The 15,509-nt window shown below is 41.6% G+C and overlaps 1 protein-coding gene across 7 annotated transcripts in view; it reads right to left on the reverse strand.

Annotated features, from left to right (window-relative positions):
• The window catches only part of TTC7A (tetratricopeptide repeat domain 7A), a 168,215-nt gene that overhangs the window by 32,281 nt on the left and 120,425 nt on the right, over positions 1–15,509 (reverse strand). For all 7 annotated transcript variants that reach the window (XR_010719970.1, XM_066178467.1, XM_066178471.1 and 4 more), the window contains one exon: positions 4,864–5,066. Coding sequence is in view for 6 of the 7 variants with exons in the window: in XM_066178467.1 (XP_066034564.1) it covers positions 4,864–5,066 (203 nt within the window). In the remaining variant the exon portion in view is untranslated. The remainder of the gene's footprint in view (positions 1–4,863; positions 5,067–15,509) is intronic.

The raw sequence follows: 15,509 nt of genomic DNA on the forward strand, positions 1-15,509 counted from the left end.
CCACCATCCCAAAGCTGTGTATTGCATGAGGTTATATAACCAAATTTGGTACATACTGAAAGAAGTAAGCCATAGTTATTTGGTTGTAGAAATCAGAGGTCACAGTGTAAGAGAAGGAGATATGGACTAAGCCCTCGTTTCTAGACCAGCAAAGATACCTGCTCAGTAGAAACGCCATCAGCCCCCAGGAGAGAAAAATGCTCTATGACCCTTGCAAGCAGGCCCCAGAAGGAGCCTGTGAAAGGCAGGAATAAAGAAACAGCTGCTCTAGTAAAGGAAGGGATGACAGAAATTTTTGAGATGGAATCAGGAGCAAAGAACCCTAGCAAGCTGTATTTATTAAAGAAACCATGGTTTCACAGGATGTACAATTTTTAGGGGCCAACCCAAGCTATTTGTTTCTGGCAGAAAACAGTTACCTAACCAAAGGAGTAGCTGCTCACCTCACCAGGCTTATGCTTCAAATAGCCCCAAAAACTGATTCTGTGTGTCTTTTTCAAATGAAAACAAAATTCCTCAACAAATATATTTCCTTAGATTAGGTATTAGCCAGTAGTACTTACTCTGTAAAGGCCAACAGTGGATTCCTGATACAGGTTTAAGGATTCTGTGACATCACTCAGAAACACTCACAAACTGCAAGTGTTACAGGAAGCAGCACAGCTGTGTGGTATTTTCCAAGTGCCAGTGGTTTCCCAACCACAGCATTGGACACCAAGTGCCAAAGGCCCTTGGGATGAAGCAGAGCATGGCACCCATCCCCTGGGATGGGCTTGGCACTGCAGTGTTGCTGTGTGGTGCTGCTCTGCCACGCAGCAGCGTGCTTTATACGGAAAGCACGCTGATTTGACAGCTATTGTAAACACCCTCCAGTCACAGCAAAACACAGCCATTTTCACAGTGCAGAGAAACAGCTTGTGTGTGTTATGGTGCCGACTCTACCCCGTGTAAAGGTGAAGTTACTGACACCCAATGGACTCATTCATTGCTAGATCTGTGCCCTTCATTTAAAGCCAGCAACACTCTTCAGGTTGGGATTTTCCAAATATAGCTTTGACAACCCAGTTCCAAAAGCCCAGGGGAAGAGACGTGACTACTTTGCTAATTGATGCCGATCCACCAGGGAGGCTCGGCACTGTCTACAGCAGAGTTTTCCCTTAAAGTGGACTAGGTCAGTTGCATGGCAATTGTACCAAGTCAAACAGTAATTCTCACAACCAGGTCCTCTTTCTATAAATTACTACATACCCACAACAGTACTACTAGAGTGGGAAAACAATGTATTCAAACTGGGGGAACCAGTATTGAAATGTGTGAATTTAATTCCATCTGCCTGTGTATGTGTCTTGAATCATTTCAAACTCCTTGGAACTAGCTCATAATCTAGTTTGCCCTCTTGCATAATCCAAGACATATATTTCTCTCTGGTAGGGGACTGAACATACTGTGCTCAAGAACTTGTATTTTTAATAAAAGTACAGCTAGTACTTGGCTAATACATACATTTCAGAAAGACATTCAGTTTTCTTCTGATGGCCTCGAGGAGATTCAGAATTTGCCACTTGTCACATTATGTCCTCAATTGCATAAACCCAGTCTTAAGTTCTCCATGGGGACAGTGTCTCATTCGGAATACAGGACAAAATCACTTAGCTAGCAGCCATTCAATATTTTATTTTTGCCCTTTTTATTTGATGTATAGCCCTAAAAGCCTTGTTTACTGCAGATTATTCCAGCTCTATTCTGAAGGCAGAATGATTAATTTCTTTACAGACTTTTCTATAGTGCTCATCAGATGCTTCTAACTTGCTATGTGCAATTTCCTAGCTTTTGGAAAAGCACACAAAGGAATACCATTATGTGGCACCATATAACTACAGCCATGATTCATTTCACAGGGATAGACCAGACCTTTGCTATATTAGCTAACAGGTGTGAACCACAGGCTGCCAGCAGGGCCAAGTTAAAGGTGGTGAGGTACATGCATAAGCAAGCGATTTTCACTGATATTTGCTGGCACCAGGATGGGAAGATTCAGAATCTTAAGGAGACTGAAGCACATGGAAAGGAAGTATTCCTCCAGGTTCCTGCTCCTTTGTCATTCTCCTAAGACTGACCCCTTTAATTCATCCTTTCCAGCATCCCCACCCCTCCATCCATGTGTCTTCCCATCAATCCAGTCTTATCCAGTGTTATCTATCTTACCCTATTTTCTATCTATCTGTATTTCTCTCACTTTTTCAGTTTCTTTCCTCTTCCTTACTTGCTTACAGGCTGAGTCTCTGCCCCAAATTTCTCATCTCACTGTCTTTTTCAGCTCTTCTAAATTTTGCATCCATCCCCTGACTAAAACATTGGCATAGAAAACTCTGAACTGGAAGGGACCCACAAAGATCATTGAGACTCTCTCTTGGTCTCACACAAGACAGCCCCAGGAGTCACACTGTGTGCCTCAGAGCACTGTCCAAACACTTTCTGAACTCTGGCAGGCTTGGTGCTGTGGCCACTTCTCTGGGATATCCATTCCAGTGCCCAACCGTCCTCTGGGTGAAGAATCTTTACCTAATATCCAACCTAACCCTCACTGTCACAACTTGAGGCCATTCCCTCAGGTCCTGGTCAACACAGAGAAGAGATCAGCGCCTGCCCCTCTTCTTCCCCTCAGGAGGAAATTGTAACTGCAGTGAGGTCTCCCCTCAGTCTCCTCCAAGCTGAACAGACCCTGTGACATCAGCTGCTTGTCGTATGGCTTCCCTTCAAGATCCTTCACTGTCTTGGTTGCCCTCCTTTGGACACTCCCAAATAGTCTAATATCCTTCTTAGACTGTGGCACTCAGAACTGCCCCCAGCACTCGAGCTGAGGCTGCCCCAGTGCAGAGCAGGACAGCCCCATCCTTGCCCAGCTGGCCATGCTGTGCCTGGTGCCCCCCAGGACACAGCTGTCCCTCCTGGCTGCCAGGGCACTGCTGACTCACATTCACCTTGTCATTGACCAGGACCCCCAGGCCCCTTTCCATGAAGCAGTTTTCCAGCCTCTCGTGCTCCCCACTGTAGGTACACCCAGGGTAGCCCTGGCACAGGTGCCCTCATCAACCCATGCTGGCTGTGACCAATGACTGCACTTCCAGGTGTTTTTCAATACATCCCAGAATAACATCTAGAATTTTACCAGTCACTGAAGTGAGACTGACAGGCCAGTAGTTCCAAGGGTCATTCCTCTTGCCCTTCTTGAAAGTTACTGGAGTTTAAGGGGAATAAGCATTCACAGACTCCATAAAACTTTCAGAAATACTTATCTACTAAGCACATATGTGTTTTTTAATGGTTACAACTTGGATAACCTAGGAAAGATTTTCTCAGGGATGGTAAAAAGCACACGCATATGTTACCCATTCCTGACAAAACCTGGAGACATTAAGGCACAGTAAAGAAGATTTTGTAGAAGCTTTTAAGGTGTCTTCTTTAGCCTCCTTTTCAGAAACAGCAAAGCCATATTGCGATGCCATTTTCTGAAGTGAACTGGGCCAGAACATCTGAGATGTGCACCTTGGAAACTTTTATTCCAAGTTACTATAGTTTCAGAAAATGCAAGCATGTGAAATCTGAAGACACAGAATGTGGTTATGTCCATAAAATAAGACAAAAGTGAGAGCTATTAGTATCATGTTGGCATCTAATTTGATGGTTTCTCTGCTATCAGCAACTTCTCTTTAACTATGACAGAGCAAAGAACATCATTCCATCTAGGCAGGTTTTTACTGAGTGAATTTGTAAAGGCTGTATTACAACAACAAAGTATTATTATTGCCCCATATAAACTTGACATGTACAGCAGTCTTGTAATGTTTTCCTGACACGCACCAGCTATTCATTTGCTATTTTTGTACCAAACATTTATTATTACCAAGTATCTTGCCCTTTGCCTGTAGGTTCTAGTTTTTTCTCTAATTGTAACTTCACTTAACGTTTGGTCTCTGGTACACTGACACCCCTTCAGTTTTGGAGTTGCCAGCAAACCTCATCAGGATCAAATCTATGCCAGGAGATACAAATATGGTAGCAAAGACACTAAGCAGTCACATGGATTTAGAATTCCTGTAAAAATTAAATTAGTCAAGACGAACTTCTAAAATTCCTGTGAGACCTGGTAAGGGCTACAGTTAACAAGACACCCCATTGATGAAATATGATTAACTGTTCTGATTTCACAAGAGGAATGGGTTTTGGTCTTCCACAAAGCTCTCTATATAATTATTATTGTTATTAAGCTCTAGGCCCTGTGTCTGGAAAACAGTTTGTTTTGGGCTTGGTGCCACAGAAAAAGAATACTTGCTGGGTAGGAGTGTTACCAAAAAAACCCCTACAAATGTCGAATCACTGCCCCTACACAAGGCTGGAAATAAGCTGCAGCTTAAGACAGTAACAGATTCACTTTACTCTAAACTCATAGTTTATCTTGATTTTAGCAGACACAAGAAATCAGACCAAGTTTTACAAACCCCATATCTATCTATCTATCTATCTTAGTTATTTAGTTCAGATGTTTCAAACATCAGTGCACTGCTTATTGAAAATGCATAACAGTAGGAAAAGCAGCAAAGACAAAGCATTGAACTGACTTCCAAAAGTATCAGCCTTTGTCAACTAAAATATTTACTTTTGACACAAGTCCTAATTAGTTAAAAACATTCAATCCAGTCTTAAAATAGAGGTTCAAACTACCCAATTTATTCTTGGAACAGTCACTTGCTCTCAGGATTAGGAAGACAATGGCATCCAGAGCAAGCATGAGCCCTCTCCCCTCTTATTACAGTTAATCAGGAACACAAATACTATAATGGAGCTGAGCCCCTGCAAACTCACCAGGCTGTGCATAATTTCCACTCCAGCTGGATTCACTGTGAGCGCTTCATCATACAATTGCTTAGCCTCCTCCAAATTGCCTTTCATCTCTGCAAGCCTCCCACGCATGTACAGTTCAGCATGAGATGTGGGGAAAAGACTAGCTGCCTCCTGGGTACAAAAGCCTGCTTCTTTGAGATGCCGCTGTTCCAGGAAGAGTTCAGCTGAAGGAAAAACAAAACACCAAGCCATCAAAATAAAGCAAAAAATACCCTGCCATTAGATGAAATGAAGCAGAGACCTTTCTTTGTATTAATTATATATCATCTGACTTAAGCATATTAAAACATGAGGCCACGATCCTGTACAATGCTTAGTACTATGGTTAGTGCTTATTATCATGACTGGATTCACCGAATGTATCTTTCCCTAACACTGAGGCATCTATACAGATGTCCATGGACACCTTTGGGTGGTATCCTGACAGAGGCCTTAAGGATTCCTCCATTGGAAAAGTAAATAGTGCTGAACTGAGCCCTAAGAAAGTAAGGCTGGGAGCTACTTGGAGTCATCACAGGTATTTCCAAATAATCTGGGGGAGAAAAAAGAATAGAAATAAGCCATCATTGTCTACCGAGAACTTCAAAAATGTCAGAGTAATAGCACATCCTTTCACTCTCTGAGCTGGACACTAGATAACTTACTTAGGAGAGTATTTTCCCATTTAAAGAGATGATTGAAAGCGATTTTCTCTGCTTATTTGGCAAGTCTATGAGTCAACTGCCAATTTTTCAGAGACTGTTAAAATCAAAAGGCTCTTACAGACTTATTTATATTGTGTATTTACCCATTTACATCCTCATACATTACAAAAAACCAAAATACAGCTCTTGGAAGAGACTGCTCATTTACTTTCTTGAACCATCAGTGGTTTTCTTAGAAAAAATATGTAACAGGCATACTTACATGTTTGAATGCCAACTTGTTAATAAAATAATTTCTCATGATAAATTTTGTAACATATCGCATGGTTGAACTTCAGCATTTCTCAAGATTTGGACTGAGATGATTGTGGTGTTGGACTGGATGATTGTTGCAGGTCCCTTCCAACTGAAATATTCTATTCTAATTCTAGATTTGTTAGATATTAAATTCTTTCAAAAGGTCAAAAGTGATACTCAGTTTTCATTGCCACATGTAATTGAAAAGGGAAACTTTTTATATGTATACATATACACAAATATGTAAGCATGTACATAGATAAAATAATTCTCTTCATACAGCAGACATTGCTCTTTGATCCATAACCTGTGTTCTACATGTTCACACTGCAAAAACTCAGTGTCTCTATTTTTTTTTAAACTGATGTCATGCAGTAAGTACTGACAGCTCAAGAGTCCAATTCAAAATTACTAATTCAGGCTCCAGATTTAGAAAAACTATTCTGAAATTAGACACAACCTTAAATGTCCCGACTTTTTAAGGCAGTGAATATTCTCAGGAAGTCTCTGCGAGGCGAGAAATTAGAGTGAAAATTCCTTTTGAACAGCTTTGAAACTCTGCAATTTCAAAACACTGGGAGACCCAGATGACTGTGGGGACTTCACATGGTGACGTGGAGCTTGCTAGAGGTGAGCAGGGAAGCATCTCAAAGGCAGTCTCCTGCCTGACCACATGAAAGCATCACCTTGGCCTATCTGACATGAGGCTGGGATCACTAATGGCATTTCTACTGGCACACCAAAAATGATTCTGTAGTGAAGTGACAGCATGGGTGAACATACTTCCACTTCTGAGGTGACCCTCCTAGAAAAAGGTTGAGACACTGTTGAGAAAATGCTTGAATATTTCTCAGCCGTCCCTAGGTTGTGGTACAAGATAAATGTCATACTCCAAGGCTGTCAACATGAGCAAAATATTAGTTCCTTCAGAAGAGTTATACTCTTTCAGAATGACTCATACGCATTTCTTTCTGGTTAATCACAAAATCTCTGCATGCATCCCTTCCCTTGGCTCCAAGAGGCTGCAGCTATCTATAATAACAGAAAGCAAGGCCATGTACCTTGTCAAGCTGAATATGTGCACAGCCTTAAGCAAAAATTGGTGGGAGGACAGTATTTTCCTTGCACTTCCAAGGAACAGCGCGTTTTCCTGCCAAGTGCTGCATAGCAGCTGATGCCATGCATGTGGCATTAATGAGCACGGGGATGTGCAAAGCAACGATTCACAGCCTGAAGATGAACACTCCATCCCCAAAGTTTGCACAAACTTAGCAGCACAAAAGAAGGGGTAAAATCCTGATGCTGTTTGAAGTCAGCAGAAGTTCTGGATACTGCCATACTAAAAGCTCTATTAGCAACTAAGAGCATAATGTGACTTGTTTCACTTCAGAACAGAACTAGGAGCAAGTGGGTTTAGATGTGAAATCATGCATGGCCAGTGTTTCAATGCATGCAAAATAGAGAGAACTTATTCTTTCTATGGTGCCTGTAAATCTTCTTCAGTAATAACAATTATTTAGAGGAAGTGCAGCAACACAGAATCTAAATAAGAGCTACAAATTGTATTTTATGGTATGGTAATGTAGCATATTAAAGTTCAGTTCATTTCTTTGCAGGCTCAATAGTCAATAAAAATGATTTAATGGTGTGGGAGGTCTAATTTGCATAAAAAAGAATGAGAGAGGTGTCTTTTGGTTACGAAAGGAAAGGAGTGCTTATTTAAATTTTTAGCTACCCAGCTAAAAATAGACATTAAAGGACATCATTTAGGCCTACATTAAAATGTGTTTTCTGTAAACTCATTTTTCACTTCTATTACACACTCACGTTATTTACAGATTAACAAGATATGCTTATGTAACATGGAATAAAAACACAGCTAGAGGCAGAAATCAAACCCAAAAACCAAGGACCTACTAAACTTACCATGGTAAAACCCTCAGTGGTACTGAAAGTACTGAAACACCTGCTTTCATGCTACCTGGGTTAGCAGCTTCCTGACCACTGGACCTGGGTTAGCAGCTTCCTGACCACTGGATTAATCAGCCTATCTCCTTATATAACCTAATTTTGCTGTAAATAACATCTAACCAAAATAGCAGCCCTTGAGAGGAAGTTCTATTATAGAGACTTGGCATCCAGTTCCACTTCAAAGCAGAGAATACCTTCTCATGCTGACACAAGTATCTACTATCTGTAACTCTTATCTTGTGAAATCATTCAGGGAAACCATTTATGAACCTCTCATTATTGTACAAGATTGCTCTTGGTACTGACATTCTTCAGAGCTTTGAATCTAAAACCAAGCTTCCGTGCTCTCTCTCACTTAACACCATCTCCACAAAAACTTAAATAAATTTACAAATTTACATTCTGTTTTGACCTAAAAGCTCTCTGAATGCTACTGAGGAGAGAGACGATGATCCTGGACGTACCACTCTTCTATTATTCTCTCTGGAGTAATGATAGAAACTCTGAATGTGAATGACATTAGGGAGTATTTCAGCACTCTTGCAGTGAGACAGTAAGAGACAGTGCACTGCATGGATGGGCCAAGACAGGTGGAATCGTTCACTTTCAGTTCAGTTATAGAAGCCCACGCCTGCACTGAGACCACGAACAAGTTATCCAGCTGACTTCAAGGTTCAGCCTAGCATAATTCATCCCTTTCTCAGATCCACTCTATGTTTCCCATTTGTGCTCTCTGGCAGCACTGTCCAACCTATTCTGCGGTTCTTCCAAACAACTGTGTTGTGGCTGTGGCCTCTTCTGTCAACTGGATTGATGCACCCGTTTTAAGGCTGGGCCCAGACCCTGAGTGCAACACACCTCTGCACTGGGATTATTATTAACTTCTAATACAAGCTCCTACTTCTTTCAGCTATTTTTGCTAGCATTTAAGCTCATCTACAGTGAAGATCCTTAATCAAGTGAAAATTGCCAGAAGGATATCATCTACTTGCTCTCCAAAGACCACTAACAAATGCACAGACCAAGAGCAATTCCCAGAACACTGTCAAAGCTGGGTGTCCTACGGTCAGCCCCCTCATTTTGTCCAAGATAAAATTATGTGCAGAGCTCTGTTAGGGAGTCCATCATCTGTGTAACAACAGTGTAATCCTGTCATGTCTGCATCGCACTGTTGTCTCAGAAACAGAGCTGTTCAACATCACCTTGAACATTGACTCTATTCCCCATTTCAAAGCAGCGTCAAGAGCAATAGTGCTTGTCATTGCAGCAACAACTTTAATTTTAGCCTAAAGAAATCAAACAGATTTGAAATGTTTTTCTGCAATGTGAACAACGCAAGAGTTAATATTTTGTTACTTGTGAATCACTTTTGGTGTTATCCAAGAGGCAGCACTTAACTCCCACAAAGTAGACTGAGCACTTGGTTCTGTGTGCCTGATGCATCTAAAGCACCCTACTCTCGTCCACCCCAAAAATGTTACTGCACAGTGACACGGCCAGGGTAACAGCCAAAGGCCCAGCAGGACAGTACAGTGCAGAGCAGTCCTTAACACTTAAGAAGGGGAGAGCATCTGTGAGGGTGTGTTGGAAGGTGATTTCTGTTCCACATCATCTGCCTTCAGGAATTCTTAATGCTTGTTACTGCAGGAGCCCTTGGCCAGCTGGAAAGACCCACTCTGAGAGAGCTCTGCCATCAGCAGTGAGTACAGAGCTATTACCATGACAAAGGGTTCCCCCACTGCCTTTCCTTGCTGGCAGGTTAGGTTTAGTCATTGTTCCATGCTATGACACCACCCTACACACAGTATCTTGACAATTCGTGGCAGATTAGACAGAAGATTCCTTCAGGCATATCCTGACTACAATAATTTCATGCGATGCAAACGTTTGATACAGAAATGAAGTACAGAAACTGCTGCTGGTTCTCATACACCTGAGTTCAGGCACTTGCTCTTTTGAATGAGGCAACAGATTTACATCCTCTTTGCATGCAAACTGAATTCCAGCGACTGGCTTTAAATTCCCAAGCGTCAGGTCTCACAGGGCCTGAAATGACCACCAAGTTTTTTTGTGTACAAATGCAGCATTAGAGTGGAAGTTTTTGGAAGCAGCACAGAAGTGAAACAAGCTACCTTCTACACTTAATGGTGCAGTCAAAATATGACTACAAGCCCAGTCAAGTATAAATTCCTATTTTCTGTCTCTGGTATGAACAAATGTCCTGCCTCCTTCTTCACGACTGTGTACATTTTATCACTTGTCCAAACTTACTGAGCAGCTGAGGAAATCCTAGTTTTTGGTACCCTCAGTCATTCTCTGGCAGTGCAACTGGTTTGTCTCCATCTCTTGGCTAATTTTCTACAGAATGCTTGACAGAAGGCATTGGTAGCTGCTGCCTGTTTCCTTCACAAACAAGTGTTCAAGACACATGTGAAAGTTTGCATGTCTCAGATTTTGTGAAATGGTATGTGCTCTTTGAAGATTGTCCATGTTGAAGAATTACCAGTCCACAAAGTTTCTGCTCCAGCAATGAGAAACATCCAGAAGCCTCAGGAACAGAAGAGGCAATCCCAAATGCCCTGTACTGACATAAGGCGGCGAGAATCCTTTTGACTCTTTAAATTCACTGTTGACAGAAAATAAAATAAACCAAACTGGAGAGTGTAGAACAAAACTTATTAATCCCTCTTGAGGATGTTCAGATGAAGAGAAATGGGGAATTTGGTAATCTTTAGTCTCTACCACAACTCTAAAACAGAGCTTGCTAAGCCAGGAGGCTCAACAGAACTACTGCTGGCTTCTTAACTTCATTTCAAAGGGGACAAAACCAGCTCACTTTACCATTTCTATCAGCAGTTGAAGTGTTCCTAATTCCTCCTAGTAAGTAAATACTGCAGGGGAGCCATCTTTGCAGTACACCTTTATTCTCCTCAGAAATGAAAGTGTAATAAACGACTCTCTCCTGTTCCCCCTCACCAGGCTCCAGCTTTTCACAGTGCTTTGTGTCACTGTAAAGAAACACAAAAAAATTAGCAGCATTTATGGAGCTCAAGAACTCAAGCCATGAATGGGGAAGTTCTGAACTTGAAATTCTAAAATTTGAAAGGACTTAAGAACGAAAAATATCAGAATTGGTTCAACAAGCAGTGCTGCATTACAGGACAGTATGTGATCCAGTTATTCTGGCAATATCAATAAAGATGTCTCCCACACCTGATGAACACCTTTAATATCAGAGCTAATAACTTGCAGGGGCTTAGGACTGCTGAAAGCGTGGAGCAGGACAAACACTGAAGTGCCCATGCGCAGGCTGTGCAAACACCAGCTGTGCTGGGTGAGCAGAGGGGCAGCAGGGGAGGGCCTGGCTGCGCCCTTGGCTGCTGCCAGGATCTGGCTTCATGGCTGCGCACCAGCGCGATGGAGACCTCAGCCCACTGGCCCTGACGACACTTTCTCGTGGAACAAAGCCCATCTCCTCTAACAGATTTTTCCCAGGAACTGGCCCATATGGAATAAAATAAATAAATCACAAGTGTTTTGCAAAGGGGAAAAAAAAAAGTTCCTGCTGTACATAACTCGGGGGAGCAGATGTTTTTCCATGAGCTCACTGTTCTCTGCTGCACTGGCTCTCTGCATTTCTTGTTTGCAGCATGTTCAGTATAAACTATTTTTCCTACGTTAAACTTAAGCATGTTACTAAGACAGCAGGTAGCCCACTCCAGCCCCACTGTGAGTACACAAAATAGTATCCTCATCATTTTTCTCTAAATGCTCCTTTAAATTAGCCTTAGGGTCTACCTGGTGAGGTTCACAGGCTGAGCTTAGCAGGCATTTAGCCAAACTTAGATCAAATTACCAGACCTACTTTGCTGTGAGTGGCCATATTTGGTAAAGTATTGGGTTAGTCAAGAAGCTAAATTGTCAGATATAAACTACTAGTAAAGACAAACAAAGTGGACCTTGAAGTTAAAAGTAAAGCTTAAAATAATACAGTAACAGGAGCTAGAATATTAGAACTCTTATTAAAACTGGCTTGTAGCATTCTAAAATGCTCTGTATAAACAGAGCATACGGTTATTACTGCCTGGAAATATAATCACACATACTTCAGATAAGAAATCATTCCAGTTACCCAAAGAGCCTAGAACTATTAACACTATTTCTTTCCAATACTGACATGCTTTGCTCTCTGGGTCAAAAGTGATCTTATAAAAATGTCAAATGAAGGTAAATTTTGGTCATAAATTTGAACGATTTCAAGTATATTTTCTTTAGCCAAACAGCATGACTCTATTTTCTAAACAAAAACGAGAACTACTGGCATGACTGTTAGAAGTATTAGCACTAATAATCTCTAGGATCCCCCTTGCAGCTTTTCCTGCAGGAAGCGGGAGGAGTTAACAAGCTTTACCGGTGCCACTGAAGCTCCTTGCCTCTTTTCAAACTTGAATTCAAGCTCTCAGCCATGAAAAGTAGAACAAAGAGGAGATTGCACAAGGATCACCTCTCCTGGAGCTGCACCACCACAGCATGTGCACTGTAGCACTGTTCCTAAGTACTCCCTGAAACGAGCTGTTTCTCAGACACGGGGCCAAGAATAATGTTTAGGCTCATAAATGTTAAAGTGCTCCGAGATGATTCTTTTTAAGCAGCCATTACATTCAAGAGGACTAGGGGGTTATTGTTAAAAGGGACCAGACAAGCTGTGTTAACAATCTCTGCTGCAGAACACTTGGAAAGAGAATATGCCTGTTAGTATTCCAAGCATGCCTGCTGCAGGGGATGTTTCTCATCTTCGGGGACAGCACACTATTCTTCCAAAGCTGTAACTACCTGTGCAGAAAACAGGAAGATATGGAAGCCCATACTGTACTCCCGGGTGGTCCTGTAAGAGATGGCTGGACATGAGATTAACAGTGAGAATTCAGTTTTATTTTGATGCTGGGAAGAGAAAAGGACTCTTTCCAGAGACCACAGATCCATCAAGCAGCTCTTTTGTTTACAGGAGGCTACAAAAAATTAGCTTGCCAAAGATCACTAGGCATTGCTGCAGGGAAAGACAAGGTACAGCATCTGTTACAGTGCAACACATTTCGATTTAACAGCTGCACCTCCAAAGATGGTGCTTTATTGTCTTCCCTACAAACCCTGCTGGTCACAAACCCCGAAAAGTTACAGATAAAACCACTAAATGTATGCTCTCTTACTGGTGAAAAAAGTATCTTTATCACAGCACAAAAGGGATTAACTATTTGCACAGGGTTCACAGGCACTGTTAAGGGAACACACATACTGTCATAAACTAATTGTGAAACCCATTAGAGAACAAGGGGTTTCCAGCTTGGAGAGACTGAGGATGCTACTGTATAAGGCAGGAACTCTTACTGCAGCTGCAGCTGAAGGATGATACAGTAAGGATTCCCCTATGATAGCTGCCACCCCCTAACAGTCCCTACAAGTGTATGTGCTGGCTTTGTGACCTGGCCTGGCTGCTGGAGGGCTGTAAGAGCAGCCCCTATAGCTGTGGGATAGCTGGTTTTGTGTGCCTCTTCCCAATGTCATTGCACAAAGTTCTAACTGGACCAGCTGGTTGGTACCATTACCTTTCATGCCCTGGAATATGAGGAGGCATGGAAACTGTAATAGCTCTAATGGAACCCAGACATAATTGCAACCTGGCACTCCCAATCCATACCCGTGCACAAAGACACGACCAGCTGTGTCCTGTGAGTGTCTGAGAAGGACAGATGCTTTGTTATAAATCTACTGTAGTATGAGGTTAGAAAATTATAATAACTTTATCTAAGGATTTATGAATCATGCTAAAAAGGTCGAAGTGTTAATGACAACAAAAACAAAAACACACGAGTAATTTCCAAAAGGCAAATTAATGTTTTTTCCCTTTGGAGATAGGACACTGAGGTATGAAAACGTTAGGCAACTTGCCTGGAGTCACAAGATGAGTCACTGATTGAAAAAGGGCAAGTCCAAGCTAAACCTGATAAAAATCTACAGCATACTGATGCAGACCTTCCATGAATATCAAGTGACTCCATATGCAGGCATCAGTATGTTACACTAATTACCTGTTGCTTTCCACAGCCATTAATTTTGGGGTGAGTTGTAATGCAAAACCACCTGACTACCTCAACTTCCACTAACCATGCATTTCTGTTTAATTTGTTGTCTATGAAATATCTCTGTTTTGGCAATTACTTCTTACAAGTATATTTGTTCCTCCTTTCCCCTCCTTTCAGATGGGAAAGATCCTAGTAGTGAAGGTCAGTGACACCCTTTGGATTATTCCATTCACTAAACTCAGCATAAGGTCAACCTACTTCCAAGAAGTCCTCTAATTATGCAGGCACTGTGCCCTTCTCCACAGAGGGTAAAGACCACCCCAAAATACCTGCATCTCTCTTCATCCCTCAGGATACCAGAAGGCAGCAGCTTCCACACTACTGTGGGAAGAGAATGGCCAGTACCTCAGCAGGAGCTCATTAAGCTGCATCCATAACAATAACTGACTTCAGTAATGAAATTACAAAGCAGCCACAGTACATGTTTTCAAAATATCAATCCTGAATCAAGTACAGCTAAAAGTAAGCATGAAGCAAAACAAAGGCTTAAAAAGTGATAAGAGAGAAAAGTTACAGCTTATAAAAATAAATTCTGTCTAAAAGGATTAATTAACACCTTTCAGAAAGGCATTCTATTCACACTGAAAAGCAATCATAGCAATTCACAGCAAGCACTACGTCTTTATTGCTTTTGTCTTTTCAGACAGCAGTAAAAATGTAAACTGCCTAGAGCTATCAGCAGGATGATGGACAACAGACACCTGACTTCTCATCATAATAAACTCCATTTATTTTGCTTCCCACCAGCCTTCTCTACAGTCTTAAATCAGGAGTATAAACTGAATAAAGCAAAATCTTGCTGGTGATTTTGAAGCCCACATCAATGAAATTTACATCCACACAAGTCATTAAGGTGAACACACGTGATTAACTCAAAGGATGATGCATTCTATAAGGTGACTTCTTTTCTTAATATTAATCAAATTGTAGCAAAAACAATGTGATATATTTTGTTCTAGAACTAAAGTATAATTGGTAGGAAAATACCTACAAAAACAGCAATGAAAATCTTTGCTGAAAAGTAGGGTGAGACTGCCAGGTCTTACGTGAGAACTGTCAATTGCATGGCTTAGCAAAATGAGAATTTGAAAGGTTCCCCTGCACGAAGAATAGAAAACTATCAGCAGCTTTCCAGGGGGTCCTGCTTTTCTTTCTTCATTGCAAATGGTGAGACATCTAATAAGCAATCACAGCACTCAAAGGTAATTTCAAGTGTGCAACTGTGGGCCCAGTTATGGAAGAAAAACTGTGTCTCCTAAAAACAAAATTACAGGGTTGGAACTCTATCAGTTCTGAAACGCTGGAATGCAAACAGCAGAATGTGCTGGGCAACTCTGTTCCTCAACAAATGGCCTACATGTCTCCTACCCCTCCATGGGTTTGGAGATCGCCTGTGGGTGATCTTTCCTCACTGTTTTCCCCTTATGTGCCCTGCTGTAGCATCTTTGCATTAGTGTCTTAAACTGATACTCAACCTACAAGACACTGGGAGGTTCAAACAGTCAAGGACAGAGTGGAGAACATGCTCTTGCTCGTAATTTTCACTTAAACCTCA

This window comes from Chamaea fasciata, unplaced genomic scaffold (genome assembly GCF_029207755.1).
Source record: "Chamaea fasciata isolate MVZ Bird 193981 ecotype frontalis unplaced genomic scaffold, bChaFas1.0.hap1 SCAF_3, whole genome shotgun sequence".
NCBI lineage: Eukaryota > Metazoa > Chordata > Aves > Passeriformes > Sylviidae > Chamaea > Chamaea fasciata.